The sequence below is a fragment of the Fringilla coelebs genome (assembly GCF_963513975.1).
Source record: "Fringilla coelebs genome assembly, chromosome: 5".
Classification (NCBI taxonomy): domain Eukaryota; kingdom Metazoa; phylum Chordata; class Aves; order Passeriformes; family Fringillidae; genus Fringilla; species Fringilla coelebs.
This window is the reverse complement of record NC_140033.1, coordinates 43,707,675-43,725,289: the sequence shown is the minus strand read 5'-3', so window position 1 is coordinate 43,725,289 and position 17,615 is coordinate 43,707,675. Positions and strand designations below refer to the sequence as shown.

Sequence of the window (17,615 nt, the reverse complement as noted above, 5' to 3'; positions counted from 1 at the left end):
AAAAGCAAAGATAAAGTTTAAATTAGCTAGAGCAAACCCCCTCAGCTGGATTCTTTAGACTTCCAAACAGAGATCCCCAACTCGGAGTTGAAAATATACCATTCCAATAATTATTTTTCATCTGATGTCTGTACTCTATTCCCAGCCTAATCTCATCTCTTCCTGTCTTTCCCACTGCACACCCCATTTTCATGGCTCCCACTACTCCAGTAGCTGTCCAGCTTGATGTTTGAATTACCTGATGGAGATAGCCAAGTCTGCCCTTCTTTATAGCAAAGCTGGCAGTTAAAAGGAACAATGTCCAAGAGAAGAGGAATCAACCCCTCACTCCCATAAGACTCAGCTGCAAAGAACATCACACTGCCCAGGTGTACTGCTCAGAAGACAGGTGTGTGGAAGACAAAAGGATTCAGCTCCCAAACTCTACAAAGGCAAGTACACACAAATCATTTCAGGAGATTTAAACTGGTCTAGAAAAGATCAGGATGTCATTAAAAGGTACCTCTCTCATACAAAACAGTGTCAAATGATGTTAGACCTACTGCATATTTTCATAGGCATCAGAAACATTAAGAGGATAAAACATCCAAGCCTACTTTGAGAAAAAGACAGGACCCACTCTGATGGTGTTAATATAACTTAACATACTCAATATGGAATCTCAGCCTACATGGTTGGTCTGCTAAAGTTACAAGCACCTGAAAGAGTCAGAAATTTGGTTTAATCCTAATACAGCCAAAAGGGTCAGTCAAGCCCTGTGATTTGTTTAAAACCAGCCATAAGAAGATGCTCATGGAAGAAAAGTGCTTTATTATTACCTAACATTTTCAACTTCCAATTATTTCCACCTCAGGAGCTTCCTTAAAAGCCTTAAGGAACATCTTTGAATGCTGCAACACAGGAACACTATTGAGAAGCAAGGAAAAGCATCTCTTACAAACACTGGACCGTATTTGCAGAATTAACTGTATAAATTTTTAGGCAAAAGCACACATCTCAGAGAGCATATGTCAACCTGCTGCTGTAGTTGAGAGATTTCCTTTATCAAACACTTTTTAAATTATTATTTATTTTTTAAACAGGGAGAAATAACATGCACAAAGTTATTGTAAAGTAATAACAAAACCATAGGATCAGACTGAACAGCATTTTAAGAGCTAATTGAAGTCAAGACTGCAACACCTTTACTTTCCCCCTAACACAGGGATAATGGGTTTAGGAAGCTGATCTGGATGAAAAGTAGATTCCCCAAGAAAGCTTTGTCCAGCCTGCACACACAACACCCATCAGGACACAGCTGCTCATGGGGCAGTGCTGCACAAACTGGGGCAAAAAGGCACCACGGCAGCCTCCCAATTTCAAATGGGCCTGTACCAATTCAAGAGCCTCTAGTAAAGTACTTTAAGGCCATAGACTGAAAAGCAGTCCCCAGCTATGACAGAGGTTAAAAAAGATGATTTAGCCTCACTGAACAGGAGCTAGCACAACAGCAGAGGAATGGCTAACTAGCAGTACATTAATCCTAATGCTCATTAATTTGAGCACAAATCTTAAACCCATCTTAGAAAACTGGGTTCTGTCTACACAATGTAATAAAGTCTGAAATATCCTCCCAACTTTACTTGAATATCACTTTTCAAAGCAGCAATACAGCACCTGGATATCAGTCAGTGCTACTTTCCCCCCATTCTGAAGATGAACGGTAAAGAAATATGGGTATAATTATATAATACTCCAGAATTAGATCTAGAAGCTATTTTTCCTTTCAGACCTTCTAATTTAAAGCTATATGGCAAAAAGGAGAGACATGTCAGCTTTTTTCAGAAGAAGTTTTGCTTTTGACTTGCAATTACAGCTGTAATATTTTATAAATTTTATTTAATATGAAATTCAAATATTTGGCTAACATATTATAGTAACACAGAATTTTAGTGTCTTCCTCTGGCTATTTAACATACTTCATTTTGTTCTTTGGCTAAAGTGTTCATATCAGGAATAGAACAGCACTGTACTACAATGGCATGCCAATCAGAACCCATTTCCTCACATAAAGTGACTCAAGTCACCTGTAGCATTTGAGCTCCCCCTAAGCTTTAGCATGCTTTGGAAAAACAGATGTGACAGGTCTCACAGTGTGATGAACGGTGCAGATCTTGCACCTAGACATATGACAAAAGGAAATCCTGAAAAAAACCAAACATGAAAACAAATAAGAAACTTCCCACAAGTGTCTATAAAAAAGTTTTACTTTTTACTGAGCATGAGTTTTACTTCTCAGACTAGGCCAGTTCCCCAATCCACTATACATAACAATCTTCCTCCCTCATACTTGCTAATGCAGACCAAGGGAGAAACCACAATTTCAGGTAGCAGGGGAAGAGCTAAATTAATATTGCTGCCCATTTCTTTTTAACTTGAAACCACGTCCTAATCTTGAGCAGGGGAACTGGGCTTTACTGGTTACTCAGCAACATAATCTGTTTGACTAAGGGATCAGCTTCCAAGCGCTTGTCAGAAAGGAGAGCTCCAAGTCTTTAAGAGCTGTTCAGCAGCAGGTAAAGATTTGACAAGGTTATTTCTTGACAAGTACCAGTTACCTTCAACCTTTTCTATCTTTGAAGACAAAAATTTGTTTTAAAGTATTTACATTTGTAGCACCGGTTTCACCAAAGTGCTTTAGCACTAAGTCAAAAAGCCACCGAATTAAAGCAAGCTTTTCAAGAGTTCTACAAACAAGACTGGAAAAAATACACATCAACCTATGGTCTGTGAACTCACATATCTACAAAAGATGTTTAAAAAAATATGTCTACAAACACGTCTACTCTAGCTAGAGATAAGAACGTATTTATGTGTGTGTGTATAGGCATATATATATATATATCTATATCTAGCTATGATATTCTTGTATTTCTGAAGAAGTCTGCCACTATGCTATTTCACAGTAACTTGGAAGTTTTAAGCCCCACTGAGTTTACTGAAGCAGTTCAAATAGAAACTTTGCCACCAGTTTAAATCTTAAGTAAACTTAGGATGGTGCAAGTAAGCTAAAAGGATATTTTTTTTCAAGTATCTTAACATAAATATAAATAGCTCAGAAAGACAGCATCTTCAAAACAGGGTAAAAAGTTCTCTGTTACAGGACATCTTAGCCTGATGTTATACAAGTACAGCCATGTTTCCTTCTCCCCTCAGCCCAGCCCTCTTCAAGCAACTATCAAATATTGAAGATATCCATATGGCATAGACATGCCATAGTGTAGGTATAGGAAAAAAAAAAAAATTGAGGTTTCAAAATTAAAAAAAAAACCTCATCATTGACCGATGTCAGTATCTGAAGGCTTATGAGTGAAGATTGAAGATTTCTGCCATGGTGGACAGTTGAATTCCACAGCCTCACTAAACCTGCAGGCTTCCACTGCTGGCACGTAGATGGAATTTGTGAAAAAAAAATTCCAGCATGAAAACTAGGTGTATATGCCATGCCTGCAGAAAGCTGCTTTTCTGTGGACATAATAAACACCAGTGTCTTGTATCCAGAGTTGGTTACCTGACATAAATCTTACCACAGCAACCTATCATTCAATTTTTCTTAACATTAACACAAGCTTTAACCCCATATGAGCCTGCAGGGATACACTATAAGCAAACACTGCCTCTGTAGACACATCATAAAGAGCCATTTTGGAAGCTCTTTATAGGTCTTGATTTTTCAAGGTATACCCTTTTCTACAGCACGCAGATCATAGATTCATAGAATGGTGTGGGGTGGAAGGGATCTTTAAAGATCATCTGGTGGTCCCAGCCCCCCCAACACAGGCAGGAACACCTTCCACTAGACCAGATTGTTCATCCAACCAGGCTGATAATGTCCAAGTGTCAAGAAAATGCTGAGGAAAAGCTAAGGCAGCAGTCATCCTATGTTAATTACTCTTCCTGTCCATTAGCAGAGCAGGAACATGAAACAGAGAAAATAAAAGCCACAGTGTGCTTGAAGTCCATAGTGAAATGTGTATTCTCTGTCATTTTAAATATGTCTATATTGTATGAGACCATCAAAATGCAAGGTAGGTAACCCATACCACAAGGGAGACCCTGCCAGCCTTAAATAAGGTGCCATGGTCATACCCCAAGTTATTTGAAAGCACACGTTATGTGTGTGTTGACACCTGAGAGCTCTACACTGGAGGATAAAGAAGCCAAATGAAAAATTCCACATCAAGCATGGAATATCTTTCATGACTCTGGAAGTTTATTTAAAATAATTCCTCAAAGACTCCATTTTGCCAGGGTAGCCAGGTGATACTTCTGGGCCCTGGGTTTATGGATCAGCTTGCATAACAAAAGGTCCTTCTGGCTTTCAGACCATTTAGACCAATGCACATAAAAATAACATTATGCTTTTTTCTTTAATAAAACCATTGCTAATATAAAGCAACATCTGTACAAAACTAAGGAACGCTATTTTTTAAAATGATTAAACAATGACAAGATATAAGAAACCCATGCTTAATCTATCTTGACATTTTACAAGCAAATATATAAAGTTATTATATCAGACCAAAAAGGAGCTATAACAGAAGGCGCTTATAATTTTTAACCCAAACCCAAGATAAATAGCTGACATGCAAGTGTATGCCCTGCTACAGAGGGGAAAAAAAAAATCTACATTTCCTGTAGGTGTGTAACAATATATTTTTCCTCACTACTGTCTCAATATTAAAAAAAAAAAAAAACAAATCCCTTCCCATCTGTTTTCATCTCATGTACAAGGGTGAACAAAAAATGCAAAATTAAAAATTGAAAAGCTTGAAGACTTTTTTTGCATATGAAACTATTTTAGGTCTGCCACTAGCAACTGCTGACTGAACACTAAACTAGGGCTTTCAGTACCATATTTGATTACATAAAGCACTGTTACAGATGCCAAAGTAATTAGAATGCACTCAAAGTTTATATTCAAGATACTTAAAAATAACTCCTCATTTATTTGTATAAGATGTAGTTGATGGAAAAAAAATTCAATTAGGTTTTAAAATTATTTCAGTTACTCAAATTGCTACAAAAATTATGTTTATTACTATTTGCTCCTGCTGCTTTAAAGGCATGCCTTGCTCTCTGCATTGAAAAGTAAGAATCCCCTTGCATACCCTCTGTGCAGTCCCTAAGACAGGAGGGTTTTTAGCTAAAACTACTATTTGCAGAACACTGAATATATAAACAATTCCAACCTGAGGAAGCTGTCAAGAGGCTTATTCTAAAGCTTATTCTAAAGCTGCCATCCACTCCTTGTTGCTCAAGAGAAACTTGCATTTCCTCCCAGCCCAATCTGCCAGCCCATCCCTGCCTGCTGAATGCCATCAGCTTTTTGCACACACCTACTAACTTCTTGTTTGTTCAAAGCAGAAAGGCTGCACCCCCCCCCCCCACGCACTGCATGCCCACACAGCCAGGTTTCTTTTTTTTTTTTAATGGGATTTTTCCTGCTTCATTTCCAGGATGTTTTTTCTTTCAGAGGGCAGACAGTCCCTGCAATTACTGGTTTATTTCCTTACAGAACAAAAGGAACCAGCACTTCAGCTCGTATCCAGCCATCTTGCTCTCTCTTCAGCCCAACTGAGAGCAGTAAGACCAAAACAGGCAACACTTGACAGTAGTCTAAGAGACTACCCCCTTTAACACCCCAAAAACCCCAAAGCTACTGGGCACTTTACTTGGCCATTTGGGTTTCCTCCTTTTTAAAGGATTTTTCTTTTTAAATCATACACTATGACAACATGAAGGAAACAAAATCTAAACCAAAATGGACTGTACAGCACTAAATTGTTCTGTGTGTAGGCACTTGAAGATGAAGAAACATGGATTTTCACAGCAGTGCAGCTGAACAACCATCAGTCATCTTGGGTACAGGTTTTTAGCTGCAATATCAGCTCTCAAAGCAGCAGCTTTTGACAGGTTGCAGGACTGCAGGGAAGCCCACTTTGCAGCCTGTAACACTCAAGAGAACTGACTCAACAATTTTAAACACGGCAGCAAGGAATGGCAAGTCCAGCAGTAAGTCTAACTGGACAGGGGGCTGGAGCTGGGAAGCTGGAGTTTGGTGTCTGCATTTCAAACTGCATGCAGGAACCACTAGGCTGAATTTTGCCTCAGCAGTATTTGACAGCACACCTGTGTTTCAAATTGAGAAATAAAGAAGCAAACTGAAACTCAACGTAAACAGTTGTGCAATAATAATAATAAACAGATGTATAATGAAGTGTAAGGGATGGGTTTGACCAGTCTTTTTCCATTGACATGTTACTTCCCTGTGCATAAAACTCAGCTGTAACATCAAAATCAATGAGGCTGCACAGGCAGCAAGTAAGTGCAGTATGGATATGAAATCAACCAGGAAGCCATAACAAGCAGATGTGGCTAGATGAAGACTAGAGATATTAAATGTCTTAGTGACTTGCCCAATTTTTGTCAATGGCCACAAAAAGTTGTTACTGAACTTGCCTAAGTCTTTAGTCAAGAGGCAGCATCCAGAAGTCATGATATCAACAGGGGACATCACATGAAGTTGCAGAAGAAGGATCACCTTCAGATGAGAACACTGCTGTGGATTTCTGGTACAAGTTAGAGTTCATGAGGTGGAAACAAGTAAGAGACTTAGGTATCACCAGAAAACACAAGATGACTACACAACAGCTTTACAGTCATGGTAGAGATGGGTCCTATTACTACATTTTTTCTGGTATAGCTAGAGAAGAGTTAGTAACCTTTTACACAGCACAGCATGATCCCCTCTAAAGCAACCACAAGTGTCACCCACATTAAAAAATACATTTGCCAAATGGAAGGAGATGTAAGAGCTACTATGATGGCCAAAAGAGAAAATTGTTTTAAAGAGAAGACAATTTAGGACTTAAAAGTTCATAAAAAATGCTAAGAAAGGAATGACTGTTCTGTACAGATATGTCAGAAAACTAAGTGCAAGAAAGGAAAAAAAAAAAGCTTAAAGCTCAGCTATAACTGGCTAGGGACACGCCTTTTGGACAGTCAGAATGGAAGTAGAAAGAAAGGTTAATTTTAAGATTTCTATCACAAGATTGCTATACTCATTCCTCCAGATAGAACCTAATCAGATGAAAAATAGAACAAATGCAGTGTTGCAGACAGTATCTCCAGAAAAAAAAAAAAAAAGTTGAGCTTTGGATTTCTTGCTTTTAAGACTCCTAAACAGAAATGTATTGCTAAAAATTGTTTTCAGTTGTTGGTTCTATTTTCTCAACTCCAATGTCAAGAAACTCTTTGCTTCTCCTGTAAATCAAAATAACTATGAAAACTACTCTATCCTGTAGTTCCCCTCTACCCCCACCTCCCAATAACTTCTGCAGGAGTCTCCTGTTCCCTTCTCCAGCCACAGAGGTACCACCCTTGTGTCCCTTTTCTCCAGAAGTCACCCTACACCTAAACACCCTGGAGATGTAGCTTGGCTAAAAATTGATGGTGCAATCTCTAGAGACTTAGAAAAGAAACACTGAAGACATTTATATGGAATAGACCAACACAGAAACTACCTGGACAACAGTGTTCAAGGTAGCAAGCTTAAAACACCCAATTTGGGGAACATGGCTGGTGATTGAAGTTAATCACAAACAGCAGTCAGGCACCAAACTTCTAAGGAATAGATCCTGTACTGACGCAGAGGAAGCAGGCACTTGGGAAACAGCTCCTAAGCAAGTTCAAGCTGTTGGCACTGCTTTCCTGGAAATAACTTGTCAGAAAGCAATTTTAACTGTTTCCACACACATAATCTGTGTCCTAAATCTGATGTTCTCCCATTCACTTCATCCTCAAGTATGTCTACCTGCATGATGCCAAGGCCCAGCCTGATACCAGCAATACAAGTACTCCATCCAGAATACACAAGGAACTGCAGTGCAATAATGGTCAGCACCCACTCTTCCTACACAGCCCAGCCAAGCTGCTACTATCATCCTTAGCCTCAAAGGATGTTATTATGCACAAACAACATTCTGAAGCAGCCAGTGATATCATTGGATGCAAGGCTGAAAGAGAACGACAAGAAGTTGTATCAGGAAATGAAGAATGAACGGGAATCACTGACAAAGGTGACCCTAACCATGAATTTCCAACTACAATTGGTGCAAAAAGCTATAACAGCGGCTCAAGTGCTCAAACTCCAAATAAGTCTGGAGTAGCATCCAAAAATTAATATTAAAAGTCACATAAATGGTGAAGTATGTTGGAGTGTCAGAGACCAAGAAAAGCTGTAACCCATAACAAGACCTTGGAAGACTCCTGCTGTGTGCTGTTCTCCCTCACACTACTAAAAACTCATCAGCACGATCCCAAGGTTATATTTATACCAGAAAGGAAATAATTTTTCTTTGCTTAAACCCAGTGCCTGTATTTTGAGATCAGGCCTCTTCCCACTGCATTATATTTACTTAGTAATGTTTAAGGAAGACATTCGCTGGACTGACAGCGTGGGAAGGGCACCGGCATCTTCCAGCATATAGATAAAGGCAGGAAAAGCCTCCAAACCCTAACCTGTTTAGTTATTTCATGGCTACTAAAGAAGAAAATGAAAACAGAAATCGCAAAAGGGTACGCTTCCAGCCCGAGACCATGTAAAAACGCATTGTGCAATGAAACCATCAGCCGAGCTCCCAGATAACGGGCAGTGCCATTGACCTTGGCTCGGAACACGGGACAACTTTGTTGCCACCTCCCGACTCTGCTGCAACATAAAATTCCGGGGGAGCGCTACAACCAGAGCCGCAGTAACAGCTCTCCCGAGGTCGTTCACAAAATATTTCGAAGCCACATTTTACTCTCTCCGTGGGAAAACCAGGTGTTCCAAGCAGAGGCTTTTTTTTATCGCACCCAAGCGGGGCAGGAGGTTCGCCTTCAGGATGACACACCAGCCCTGCCCTCCACGCGCCATTATACATTAACCGGTTTTCCGCGTGTCACGGGCACACAGACGATAACCCTGGAGTTCCAGCGGGTGTCCTGGCCCATCCCGCCCCGCCCTGGGAGCTCGGTCTCCCCCCTCCCTGCTCTCCTCGCCCCGCCGAGGGGCGCCGGGGCCGCGCACAAAGGCGGCGCCGCGCACGTGGGCGCGCACCCCGCCGCCCCAAGATGGTGGGCGAGAGGCGCGCCCGCCCCGCCCCCGGCCCCGCTCGGACCGGCACGGCCCGGGGGCCGCCCGCCACCGGCCCCGGCCGGAACCCGCGCGGCCCCGCCGTGCCGCCCCTGCCGGCTCTCGGGGTGGCGGGAGCCCCGGCACGGCCGTGCGCGCTCGGGGCGTCCCTCGGGAGGCGCCCGCGCCCCGCGGCCAGACAAAGGGATGCGGCAGCGGCGGGGCCGGCGGAACGGGAACCTCGGCCGGGCCGGGCCCGGCGCCCCCCGCCCCACGTGCTCGGCGGGCTCACCTCGTCCTCCCGCTCGCTGCGGACGCACAGGCACGCCGCCCGCTTCTTGTAGCCCTCCCGGTCGTACGTCCGCGTCTGGTTCGGCTTGAATTTCATCATAGAGGCGGTGACACGCGGGCTGCCCCCGGCCGCCGCTGCCGCCGCCACGGCTCCTCTCTGTGAGCGCCGCCGCCGCGCCCTTGGGACACCGGCGCGGGGCCCCCGCTCGGGAGCGGGGCTGGAGGAAGGCCAGTCCCAGCCGCTGTCACAACAGCGCCGCGCCGCCTCTGCCGCTGGTGCCGCCGCCCCGGGAGCTGCGCCGCGCCATGGAGGCTCTCCCGGCACCGCGAGCCGCCGCCGCCCGCCCGCGGCGGCCGCCCCTGCGCCCCCACTATTTAACCGTAACGCGCATTCCTGCGCGCGCCGCTCCGCGCAGGCGCCGGGCGGGGCGGGGCCGCGGGGGGCGGGAGGCGGGAGGCGAAGCGCCGGTCAGGGCGGGCGCGATCGGCGCCGCGGGGTGGGCGCTGCGCGGGCCCGGGGCAGCGGGCGGGCCCCGCGGGCTCGGCTCAGGCGCCGCTCCAGGGCCGCTGGGCCGGTGCCCGGCGCGGCTGCGGGAGGGCTGCGGTCCGCGCCGGCAGCCGCCGTGGCACCGAGCCCGCCGTAGGTGTGCGAGGCGGGGCGGCTTTCCCTGCGCGGTACGTGGGGTATGCACATGGCTCGAGTGCCGTAACGACAGTGTAGCTTTGGTACTGTAAGTTAACCCCTTTTGGAAATAACTTGGTTTTGGAAAACGTGCTCTATGCAGGCTGGGGTGCGAGTAGCTCAGGCTGGTTTTGTTTCGCTTGTGTTACATTATTTGCAAGCTCAGGAGAGACAAAAGGCCTCCCCAGTGCTGCCAGTAGGCGAGGAAGAAGTCTACTAGCTCCATCGGACGGTTGCCATAAAAATAAATCAACTCACAAAACCCATCCAAAAGCAAAACAAGAAAATGCTACTCTTTTCAATGCCCCGGATTGCTGTCAACTGCGAGCAGTCATCAATGCTTTCAGTGTTCGTGCATGAAAGGTTACTCAGACGTGTTGGCAGACTGAAGGTAGTGTGTCCTTAGTGGTGTGATTGTAAAATTTATTTCCCATTTCAACTGTTCTATACACTTTTTCCTTCGTCTGAACCTTTTTGATGTTCAGCAGGCTCTCTTGTGCTTCTAAGGTGGACCAATGTGCTTTAAACTTCTATTCTGCTTGTTTCTTGCTGTTCCAGAACACCTATTTTTTTCATTCTAGTGTTATTTTTTTCAACAGTTCTGTTGGTCTGTAACAAGTCAGGCTTTTTATATGCTGTTTATGGCATATATTGAAGGGAGATTGGATTGTCATCACTGGTTGCTCTGGTTCTTAGTGAAATTTGGACCTTCTCTTCAGAATATGAACTAAGTGCAACGAACAGTGCAATATCCTTCTTCAGGACCATGAAAGCTGAAGGAAAGAAAGCACAATTGTAATGAGTTATATTATTTTGCCAAAGTTGTAATAAGCTGTAAAGTCAAACACCCGGAGATTAAGAAACTCTGTATTTAATTTGCTTTTCCACATTAGTTACTTGTATAAACATACATGTTTAAGAAGGCTTCTGCCAATTTGCCACTTTTGCTGCTTAGCAAATGGACTGGCAGATAAGATTTCTTCCTTTTCTGCTCATTCAATGCAGATCCAGGTCTCATTTATTGCTGCTTGTTACCAGTCAGGCCTCAGGCTACATATGATTTTAACAATTTAATGGATCCCCACTCAGGATAAATTCTTATAAGTTTTTTTTTTTTTTTAATATGAGGGAAGGACCAATACCTAATTAGTGTCTGAAATTTTTAGTTCAAAGGTTACCAAGTTAATACTGGAAGGTTTTGAGAATACTGAGGAATGCTTTTGATGCTTGTATTCATAAATTCGTCCATGATTCAGGGTAGGGAGTATGGTGTAGTCTGCTGAATTCTCATGTAGTTTAAAAGACGCATCTTATATCTCTATAAATCAGGTAGATGTCATTCATCAAATGCATAGAGCAAAAAAAAAAAACCTTGTTATTTTGCTTTTTAAAGCAGACCTGAGTAGAGCTCATTTTGGTTTGGGTGGTCCCTTGAGCTAGTGTTTCAGGGTTTCAATACAAACCCAGTTTTAGTCTTCCACATGGATCTTTCCGAATTAACTTTTTGTTGTTATTTTTTGTTTTGTTTGTTTGGGAGACTTCACCGCTCGTGGAATTGGAGGAGGTTCAAAAATAGGAGTTATACTTAATGAGATCACTGTCCAAAGATCAGATGACCTTAGGCCAGGTTTTCCACTTCTGTACAGCTCACCCCTCCCACCCCCCAAAACCAAACAAAACATTTGACTGCCAAATCAGAATACAACACACAGATCTATCTGTTGTGAAACTCATGGTTTCCTTGTCACGCATTGCAGAGGTAAGGCCTGCAAGACGGAGCTCTGTGAGACGGGCCAGTCAGTGGCTGGCTGCAGATACAGCTTCTAATCTTTTTCATTGTTTGTTTTGTTTTTGTTTTGAGAGAGAGAAGCTGAGATTCATTGTGCTGTGAATTCATCTTAAGTGCCTGAAATTACTATTTTTTTTTTTTTGCTTCGAAATATCATCCTTAAACAATCCTTGGTTTTTAGAGTCATCAGGAGGCTTGAATCTTCAAAGGTTTTGTATTTTTTTCAGTTGTTTCTTTTTTCTTGTAAATCTAAGTAATGTGGTCTGTGTATACACCAAAATCAGCATCAACTGTTTGAAAAAGTCATATCATCAGTGAATAATTGATATTTACAATGCTACCAGATACTTATATTCATGATAGTTTTGTAACAATGCATTGCTTTGTATTTTCTTAATGCAGTGTATGAATAGTGGGTATCAAATGGGATATATTGCTGAAAGGAACTGCAACACTGTGGTACCAAAGATCTGTTTTAATCAGTGATGGGGTTTTTTTTGTCTGCTTTTTTGTGATCAGTGTCTCTGAATTTTGTGTTTTAGCTCTAGTAATTGTGAAGTAAGTGATGATACCTTGAGGACAAGTGTGAACCAGAGCTGAGTATACAACCCAGGGTGCAAAGAATGAGCTTCAAAAACCTCTACATTCTGGCAAAAATTATTTCGCACCTAGCTGTAGTTACACTTTGAAGTGAAGTCTGCTTCAATGCAAAGGAACAATTTTCTTTTCCTTGAGAAGACAGAAACAGGTTTAAAAATTTACAGAGTAATTAGATTTTCCAGTTCCCTTGACCTACATTTATTGCTGAGATTAGAAACTGCAGTGTTCAATAACTATGTTCTGGCAAGTTTTATGTGACTTTCTTTGCCACTCTTAGTTTATTATGGTTAATAAAAAAGAAATATTTGCTTTGGAGGTACTTTTAGTCCTCTACTTAATATTTGCTCTGGAGAGGAACAGATACCTAAGATTTTTTGTCACCTCTTCAAATAGCACATCCAATTCATGACTTTATGTTAGGAAAACCAGTGTCTTTAGTAATTATTCTAGGTGATCGTTTGCTCTGCCACATTTGTAACATTTTTTTGTTATTCAACGGCTAAACCAGCACAAAAATCCCAAAGTTCAGGAGCAAACAGTGTCTTAAAAATGCATCCCTCTATTGCTACATAGCATGGGCTTTTGGAATGGTAGGTCCTCATTCAGCTGCTCTGAGGCCAGGTGAAAGGCTGCCTGGAGCTGCAGCCTAGTCATCGTTTCAGCAGAAACTGCAGTGCTGAGGCTGGAAAGGTTAGCCTGACAACCAGACTTGTTAGTAGTTTTGCCAAAACAAGAAAAAAAGTCTTGAACATATTTGAATCTGGTTTATGGAAAATGTTAGGATTCATTGGGTTAGTTTTTATGTAAGTTGATTTACTCCACCAAGATACAATAGGAGGGAGTAGTGATTCTTCTGATATTTTATATATTTGGCAGGAAAAAATGACTTTAGGTAAGCAAGCAAGTGAGAACTGTGCCAAGCTAGCTTCCCTGCAGACTTAAAATATTATCTTTTTAATGATTTAGGAGTTATGAAAATGCCAGCATTAGTCTTAAAATAATTTTAAGTGCCAAAAAATATGCAAAAGCCTTGCCAATTCATACATGCACTCTCTTCTGGTAAACACTGAACAGGAAGAACTTTGAAAAATGAAACACTTACATATTTCTAAACCATGCTGCTACATAAAGAAGCTTTTATGAAGTAAGTTTCACATTATCTTTTTCCTTAGAGCCAGATTGTCACCTGGCTGTTGTCAGCTGCACTTTGAAGAGAGTACGCATACATGCTCACTATAAGAGGAGTTGCATTCACATCCACAGGGCTCCCTAATTTTCAGGTGAATCTAGACCACTGCTACAGGTGCCAACAATTTTTTTTCCCCTTTGGTTTATTGTTGTTGAACAACAGGTATGAGCTGTACGCAATTACACTGTTACTGTCTGCCAGTCTAGCTTTATAATCTTGACTCTTATCAAAAAGTATAGTTAGCACTGCTTTGATGTCTGGTAGGAGTGACCCTGCCAGTAAAGATAGGGATTAATATCAAATGCTTATGAATGGGGATGAATAATAGTCACCATTTAATGGAAAGAGGAATCAATTAAATGCAATTATGTTCATTTGAATGTAGATATCTGAGCATATTTATTTTTATGTATTTAGAGAACTGCCTATTTTTTGTGCTTTTTTTTGTGTTCAGTGAATTGTGATTGATTTGGATTTGCTTAAAATGGAACTTTTAGCAAAATAGAAAAAGTACTACTTTACATAACTGTTTAGCATATATTATTGGGCTTCTGTGATAAAGTTGTTTTGACAATACTCAATTTCATTCAAAGTACCTGAAGATTTTTTTTAACTAATACAAAATTCTTTTATTTTTGTCATAGAGACAATCTAAAATCTGAAGGATTTGTCCAAATTCCATGAAATAAGTAAGTAGAAATTAAGATCGCTGTTAGGTATTTCAGATTTTCTGTGAGATTATGTAATTTTAAATTTGGGGTTAAGCTGCTAAGGCCATAGAGCTTTGTTAATTGTATCTCCTCTTTTTTAAAGTCATAAATATTCCTCCCATGAAAGGTGCATTTTACAATAGGGTCCTTAGTATTTTCTCCTCCTTAGTTAGGAATTCGTTGCCGTAACACTTTTTTAATTCAAGTTTTGATTTAATTCTGGTAATAGATTACTTATAGTGCAAGTGGGTGTAGTTTGGAGAGACTATATGACTTACTTACAGGCTTGTTCAGTGATAAAGTTATGCCTTCTAAGTGATTGCAATGAAATCCTGATTTATGTGCAAAGAAAATTAGAAGTGTGGCTCCATGAAGATTGTGATTGTTGATCCTCATTCAGTTTCCTGGATAAAAAAGAGTAAAATATGTCTAGGTTTTGAGGAGTTTGGCCTATTGGAAAAAATAGGACTTCACTTATTCAAAGCTGTGAAAATACCCAAATAGTTTTGGAGGTCTACCTGTGGTGAAGATGTTATCACTCGCAGAGCAGCAGCAAGCCTGTAATAAATACCGGCTGCTCCAGTGTCCTGGTTTGATGTACAGAGGAAATAGGACCATGAACTGAGTTGCCAAGAGATGGACACATGTTCTGTTTGGCTAAATCTGTGCAGTATGTTTTCCAGCCATGGGCTGAGGGAAAGAGTTTATAGTGGCCTTTCATCAAAACCATGCAGCTCTTTCTGGCAGAACCTACTTACTAGAAGCCAGGTTAATAATAAAAGGGTAGCTGTATTATTATCAGGTGCATCAAAAATGGAAGAATTGAATGTCATTTATGCAATCTTCTTTCCTAATCTAACAAAAGTCTTCTTGGCTAGACTTGGCACTCAAGTCTCATAGAACAGGTTATTTATTTATTATGTTTATTTTGTTATGTTTGTGTAGCCAGGTTACTATTTGACCCCGTCTGTTTCTGATATGACTTTACATAAATCGAGCAGAAGAGTTTGAATGACAATGCAAAAACACCAGGGGCTTGACCAAGGTATGTTTTATGAGGAAATGTGCTAAATAGCAGTGGAAGTTATTTTGTGTACCTGTGAGTTGAAGAAATATTTGAGATAATTACTAAAGGTAATTCCACATGAGCAGTAAACACTAAATTTTGCTCTTATATCTGGTAGAATTTCAAAGGTAGATGGAAAAAGTGATTATTGCAAAGGTGTGGTGGCAGAGAGGGCAATAAAAAACCCTGAGTGCTCCTCTCCGTGTTTTCATCTGAAGACTTAATTCCAAAAGGGTTTAGACTTAATTCCAAGGGTTCTTGACCCTTATATATTTAGTCAGGCTTAATGTTTCTTGTTGGAAGCTACCTTTAAAAAAGAGTAGATAATAAAATCATAGAATCATTTAGGTTGAAAAATACTCCAAAATGCTGATAGATACATGCAACAGTATAGGTGGAGCAGATTTATAATAGGTAACCCACAAATTTTAATCATAGTTAGTCATTATCATCTTTATGACCCATTACAAGACTCTTAAGATTGATTATGGGCTACTTGAAAACATCCAGACATGCAAGCTGCTCATTGCTCTGTTTCTACGGGAATGTTTGATGACTGAATGCCTTACTGGCCTTGGAACCAAATTGCAGTGGGGCCTGGTATTATCACTTATATTTCAGTGCTTTTGTTTCAGACTGTGGTTTGGCTACTGTTACTAAATATATGCAGCAGAGCTGTTTGCAGTTTAAGAGTTGAACCTCCTGGTGTTAAGAGGCCAGCAGAAGGTAGCATTTAAGCTGTGCCTGAGGGCTCTGCTGAGGTCAAAGGCACAGATGTGTGCCTGGTTTGTTTTTGTGCACAGAAAATCGTGGAAGGACAGTCTGTGGGCAAATGGAAGATTTGCATATAAATGTATATGTTGGTAGTGGTAGGAAATCACTCTGGTGGCTCTGGATTTTAGCCTAGTGATTTCCATATGCTTTGGGTTCTGCTGCTCAACTTCTGAGCAGGTGAAACATGTTTTCTGTGTATGGCCACAATAAAATGGTATTGGTATGGGGGATGGATTCAAACATGAATGTGTTATTAGAGCTAGCCAGCTTCAACTTCAGTTTTACTGAAGAATTGTATTTATCTTAACAGGTTGTATCCAGAAAACTTTCCAGGACCTGTGGGATAGAATCTGTACAGATGGATAGAATCCCATAGAATCTGTACAGAATCTGGTCAGATGGTTGGAGCATTGAGACTCAGTAAGCTCCAAATTAGGAAAAGCCAAGGAGGGAACTTCTAGTTGTTACTCTGACAAGTGCTCTGAGTGTTTTCCTTTATTGTGCAACCCACATGAATTATTTAAATGCCTACATTTATTTAAATTAAAATTATTTAAATTGCATATTTTGATAAGTATCTATTGAAACTTGTTCCTTTTTGTAAATATTTTTCCTCTCATGTAACTTGTACGAGAGTGGTCCACTATTTGTGTGTCAGTAGTCTTGAGAAGCATTCACCAATTGTATAGTTTTTCTTAATAGTAATTACAAATTCCCAAATTTTAGGAAGATAGAAGGAAAAAAAAATGCACTTATAAAAAAACCACAGTTACACAGAATAAAATCAAGTTTTCCTCCTGGAGTTTCCCTAAAGTTAGCACATCAGGCTTTAGTTACTACTTTATGATAACTACTGTTTGTTTCCAGTAGAATGTGAGCAAATGGTTACTGAACTTTGTCCTGAGAAACAATAAATGTGGACAATTTCAAATCAAAGACTGGGGATTTGATTCTGTAATTCAACTTGTCATTGAGCTGAGTGTTAACAGCTTCACATCTTTCAGTGCAATGAGGCTCAGATTTTACTATTGTCTAGGTAACAATTGTTAAAATATTGATGGCAGTGGTATTTACTGTAAGTATGCTGTAAATTAATACCTTTTCTATTGTTACAGCTTGTAAGGCTGAACCACAGTAAAAGTTGATCTGTCCTTTGTTTTATTAAAGTTCCCTATTTCCTGAGTTTGAGATGAAATCCAGCTGGTTTGTGTTCTGCCATAGAATAAAATATTTTCTATTCTGCTAGTAAGTGTTTCTCAGGAAGAAAAGCTTTGTTATTGTTTTAGGATTTATCTGGTCTGCCTGTTGCTCATATTGATAGACAATGCCTCTTCAGGTTATAGCCTTGTCTGAAGTC

General features: G+C 41.0%; 2 protein-coding genes across 3 annotated transcripts in view; one reads left to right on the top strand and one right to left on the bottom strand.

Moving 5' to 3' along the window:
• Nucleotides 1-9,807, bottom strand: part of NUDT4 (nudix hydrolase 4) — a 26,689-nt gene extending 16,882 nt beyond the window's left edge. The window contains exon 1 of one of the 2 annotated variants that reach the window (XM_084205760.1): nucleotides 9,450-9,807. In XM_084205760.1, coding sequence (XP_084061886.1) covers nucleotides 9,450-9,548 — 99 coding nt within the window. In that variant the 5' untranslated portion in view covers nucleotides 9,549-9,807. The remainder of the gene's footprint in view (nucleotides 1-9,449) is intronic. The other variant, XM_084205761.1, reaches the window with a different exon arrangement.
• On the top strand, nucleotides 9,563-17,615 carry LOC311153742 (uncharacterized protein). The gene is made up of 4 exons (XM_084205762.1): nucleotides 9,563-10,123; nucleotides 14,353-14,397; nucleotides 15,364-15,463; nucleotides 16,569-17,615. The coding sequence occupies exons 1-2, from the start codon at nucleotides 9,755-9,757 to the stop codon at nucleotides 14,368-14,370; spliced, it is 387 nt and encodes a 128-aa protein (XP_084061888.1). The 5' UTR covers nucleotides 9,563-9,754; the 3' UTR covers nucleotides 14,371-14,397; nucleotides 15,364-15,463; nucleotides 16,569-17,615.

Excerpts from the sequence above, each read along its gene's own strand:
- LOC311153742 (XM_084205762.1), top strand. The coding sequence starts at position 9,755 with ATGGAGGCTCTCCCGGCACCGCGAGCCGCCGCCGCCCGCCCGCGGCGG.